The sequence below is a fragment of the Sardina pilchardus genome, chromosome 16 (genome assembly GCF_963854185.1).
Source record: "Sardina pilchardus chromosome 16, fSarPil1.1, whole genome shotgun sequence".
Classification (NCBI taxonomy): Eukaryota; Metazoa; Chordata; class Actinopteri; order Clupeiformes; family Clupeidae; genus Sardina; species Sardina pilchardus.
Genome location: NC_085009.1, coordinates 29,998,784 through 30,003,768, shown reverse-complemented (window position 1 = coordinate 30,003,768; position 4,985 = coordinate 29,998,784). Strand labels below are relative to the sequence as shown.

Sequence of the window (4,985 nt, the reverse complement as noted above, 5' to 3'; positions counted from 1 at the left end):
CTTTCCAACTAATATTTCTGTAACTACTTGAAAGGAAAACTGAATAGATGGCAACAACAACTGTCCTGCATTTAATTGGCTGGTGAAGTTTCCTCTTTGGCCTATCACAATACTCGACTCAGCCACGCAGCGTGCCTTGCAATGGAGTGGCAACGCGCGAGCTGGTTGCCTGGCAAAATTAGTGATTTCTAGAATGTGAAACGCGCTCTGATTGGCTGATGTGTCGCCGTCAGCTGTGTTCTGGAAGCCTATAAAGACCAGAAAAAGCAGCTCATGCTGTTTCAGACGTGTGTGAAAGTGGTTGACTGTGAGTGTGACTGGGGAGGTTGTGTGTGTGGGGGAACTATTTATCTGAAATCAAATTAAGTTATTTTACTCTAACAGAATTTATAAAGGTAAGTCTCATTTCCTGAGTTTTTTTAATTATATATATGGCGTGATTAACGTAAGCTATCGGAGAGATGTTGCTAGCTCAGCTGAAAGTTATTTCTTTCAAACTAGAACTTCGCTTGCTAACATTACAGTTGCAATGATCTTTTTGCACTGTCATTGGCACTTGCTTGACAATTTCTTGATTATGAAGGCAATTGTTTGTTTATTCTGGTGAAATCGATATCTGTTCATTATCTTCGTGTGTCTTGACCGACCGCCATAGTTTAACGTAAATGATTCGGCAGTTAACCTACTTCGTCTTTCAAGGCATATTCGTCTTAACAGCAGCTAAACTAGCCTACAACATGTTATATTAATGGATACGAAGTGGTTTAAAAATTGGTTTTCTAAGCTCTTGTTTTTTTGTTCATCCGTAGCACTTTATATTTAAACTAACGACTGATAACCATGGTTGCAACAAGCACGCTGAAAAACAAGAACTCGGAGTGCATATCCGAAGCATTCGACCGCCGGTACGACCAGAGCTACATCGAAGATGGTAAGATTGCCCTTTTCTTTGTGTTCGCTGCATGTTTTTCTGCCAGCCGAATCGCCGACTGAGCTGGACCCTTCCACATGATTATCATGCAGCTAGTGGTTGTTTACCCGGCCGGCGGTGGTGCAGAGCGGCTCCGCGCCATCCAGGGAGGGGAGGGGAGGGGAGGGCGTTGGAGTCAACTGAATGATGAAGTCATCCTCCAGCTCCTGTGCTGTGCTGTGCTGTGTGTGTGGCTGTGTGCGCACAGACCTTTTGCTTTAGATTCTATGAAGAACGGGTGGACATAATGCAATGTTCTAAAAGACATGAGAGATTTTTTGATTCTATTAAAATATGGGATATAATAATGACACACATTTAGTCTAGTATTAGTTTATCCTATTGTGGTGTGATAAAGAGATCAGAGTTCATTAGTCATTTACTACTGATTGCTGTGTTTTACAGTTAAACATCCCTTATGCAGAAGGCAGTGCATGCCTCATTTTGGTCACTTGTATGTTGGGTCTCAAGATGTCACTGGTGTTAACCTTTGCCACTGTTTCTCTCCTCTCCTTCTGCTCTACCCATTCCTTTCCTCCTTCCCACCCCCTCTTCATCCCTCTGTTTACCTCCTTCTCTACTCCTTTCCTCTCCTCTCACCCCCCCACCCCCCCCCCACCCCCTCTCCTTTCTCCTCCTCCTCCTCCTGCTGCTCTTACATCATTCTCTTCCTCTCCTCTATCTTGTCCTCTGCCATCTTCTCCATCCTCCCTCCCTCCCTCCCTCCCTTCAGAGCTGGACTTCTGGGAGCGCTGCTTATCCGAGCCCCCGGTGGGAACGGGCCTGAGTGGCGGCGGCGGCGGCGACCCGGAGTCCCTCCGCCAGGAGGCGGGCACGTGCCAACAGCTGGCCAAGCTGCTGGAGGGCTGCCTGTCGCGCGCCAAGAAGAGCACGCTGCACTGCGCCGAGGTGCTGGTGCCCGAGACGCTGACGCGGCGCATCTCCCGCGACGTTCTCCGCCTGGCGTCGGCGGAACCGTGCGGGCTGCGCGGCTGCGTGCTGCACGTGCTGGTGGAGGCCGAGCGCGGCGGCGGGTGCACGCGGCTCGAGCGCATCGCGTGCGACGCCAGCGTGGTGCCCACCTTCGAGCTGACGCTGGTGTTCAAGCAGGACGCCAGCGCCTGGCCCAGCCTCAGGGACCTCTTCCACATCGGCGCCTGCTTCGCCCCGGGCTTCCGCCACGCGCTCAAGCTCAGCCCCGGGTTCCGGCTCATCAAGAAGAAGCTCTACTCCTCCTCGCCGGCCGGCACCGTGGTGGAGGAGTACTGAGCTGAGCTGAGCGCGCTCGGACTGGATCCGACGGGACACTGGGGGGGGTGGAGGGGTGGGGGGGGTTAACTGGACTGGCAAGGTTGAGATTTGTTGTAGAGGGTTCGAGGGTACAATGCACTTCTACACTTCAGTACCTGAATGTAAGTCACTCTGACCAAGAGTGGCTAATTCTTTTTCTAGGCTTTTTTATATTTATAAATATATTTTTGTTTTTTCTTAGATGTGCAACTGTGTGAGTGTTGGAAGGTGGGTGTATGTGCAAAGCGCGCGTGGCGGGAGTGTGCCATAATCATAGTGCTAGTTCTTAAATACATTCACAAAGCATTTGGAAATGGCTGTGTGTTTAGCGTCCACGTGTAGGATCTGTACAGAAAGTAGTGATGAATCCATTTTGGAAATGGCTGTGTGTTTAACGTAAACATTTAGGATCCATTTTGTACAAAAAAATTACACCAGTTTGCTCCGCACCAACAAGGATTTTAACACCATTTCAATTTTGAGACTAATTATTATTTAATTACATGCAAGGATTTGATTAAAAAATAAATTTCCTATCTAAAAGTTTTTAGACATTTGTACACTTAAATTAGAAATTTCTAGTTCAAATTGGCAATAAAGAAGTCAGGATATATTTTTTAATGGCTCGGGTGTTGACTGGTGCATAGCTGGTACACCATGAGCATGGTGCGTAACGTGTTTAAGATAATGGCAACTCTGCACGTTCATCATTGGAGTTACTTGGGCTGAAATGTCCCCGTGTGTTTTTGAATGTAACGTGAGTAGAATGTAGCACACCATGGAGGTATCGGGGATGAGATATGGCTCATGTGATGGGGTCCACGTAGGTAGACTTGAATGTAAGTTTTGGTGAATCGCCATTGATTGTTTGTCTGTCAGTCTTGTCCAATCACATTGGCCAATAGCCTTGTTCTACAGGAGAGGAGAGGGCTGTGATTGGATGTTGCACTGCGTAAGATCAACATGCTGCTCCGTGGCAGAGAATCTACCATGTGCCTCGCGTTCAAGAGGTGTTTGTTCTTTTTTTTCTTTTTTTTTGGTACGTTTTCCACATGTTGATTGGGAGATTGCCACACTGTTATATGTAGTTTTCTACAAGTTTTTTTTTTTTTTTTTTCTTTGAAAAAAATTACACCTTTTATTGCCTTTCAACAGTTATTGGTTGCAGTGCTGTTGCGGTAACTGGATTTTTTTTTTTTTTTTTTTTTTTTTTTTTTTTAAAGAAATTCCTGTAAGGGAAGTCTATCCTTGTCTATTTGACAATAAAATGTATTTTCACCCGTGACCTTTTGCTTGTCTTGTCTGCTTGAATACCTCATCTGCAGGCCCAGCTTGTTGGATAAATTAGTTCTATTCATCTGTCAAAAAAAAAGTGTTCTGCTTCATGAAATACACCAGTTGGGTCTGGTCTAACTACTTATGAATTTCTGATTGACCAGATGTATACCAGACCAACTGCTCTGCTTGTGATCACTTTAACATGAGTTGTCCGTCCATGAATTTGAAACAGAAAAGGCTGTGATTTCTTAATGTTGCTTTTGACCACTAGATGATCAGCTTTATTGGCCAGATTTACGTAAACAAATGAGGAATTTGACTCCGGTTTATCTTTTGCTCTCTTTGTACCTCACTCAATAAAATAAGAATACAAATAAAAATACTGAACAGTAAGAACAGAATTCAGGGCTGTATAAGAATAAATACAGGCTAGGCCTACATTTGCAAATAAATCAACGCTATGATGGGATAGAGTATTGCGATTGTCTTGAGGAGTGCGGCCTTGTTGTCCCTGTCAAGGTAGCCATGGTTGTGGACACCCCAACAGGCACAGGCAAGATGCAATAACAGAATGGAAAAGAGGGTGGGAATCGTGCAGTACCAGTATCCTCAAATACCTAGAGGTTGGTGATCTGAAGTGCTTTGTCACTGGTATGTGTCTTGAAATCAGGTGCTCTTTGGTCTCCGCTCGCAAGCTTGAAGCCCTAATACAGTATAACCAGAAGGATATAGCTAGCTGTGCAGAAACACCATACAGTATAGCCTCACTTCTCACTGCACGTGGCTCTTGAGTGATATCCTGCACTGTGGGACAACAGAAGATGTAAAACCAAGATAAGAAATATTTTGAGGGGGGGGATTGAGGATGAATTAAGAAAAACGCAAACACAATTTGATGTTTAGACTGGATTAGTCACTCAGTCGAACTGTAGGCCTAATATAAAAGCAGTTTGGCACTCGTGATCATGGGGCTGGTAAGGATTTTTTAAAAAAAGAGTAAAAGGTCCACACACTTGCTCTCACTTAATTTACTTTATTAAAGACAGGTAAAGTTATTTGGATGTGCGCACTGTTTGCAACTAAAATAGCTGGTAAGCATTTACCCACAGCTGTGGTTCACACGGAGGTAAGCCACCCTGTCCTTGCCAAGCCCTCATCTCACTCATGCCACATTGCTCCAGTAAAACTTCACACAGTTGAACCAACTCAATTGACGCATAATTGCCTTTTGTTGCCCAAGACTCTTTCTTGAATTTCCCCTTGGGGATCAATAAAGTATCTATCTATCTAAGACGCCGCACACTGCGGAGAGCGGGTTAGTGTGTCAGGAGACCTGTTGCTGCTTGAATAGCTCAATGAACTCTATAACTGTCTTTTTCTCGCTATATCTAGGCCAAGTGGTGGTTGGACTGGCAAAGGGGGTGACCGCGTTTCAGGGCCATGTTAG

The 4,985-nt window shown here is 45.3% G+C and overlaps 1 protein-coding gene across 1 annotated transcript; it reads left to right on the top strand.

Annotated features, from left to right (window-relative positions):
- The first annotated feature begins 286 nt into the window (after positions 1-286).
- Positions 287-3,545, top strand: LOC134059984 (DNA damage-inducible transcript 4-like protein). Its single transcript, XM_062516557.1, has 3 exons — positions 287-395; positions 810-931; positions 1,704-3,545. The coding sequence occupies exons 2-3, from the start codon at positions 841-843 to the stop codon at positions 2,237-2,239; spliced, it is 627 nt and encodes a 208-aa protein (XP_062372541.1). The 5' UTR covers positions 287-395; positions 810-840; the 3' UTR covers positions 2,240-3,545.
- The last annotated feature ends 1,440 nt before the right edge of the window (positions 3,546-4,985 follow it).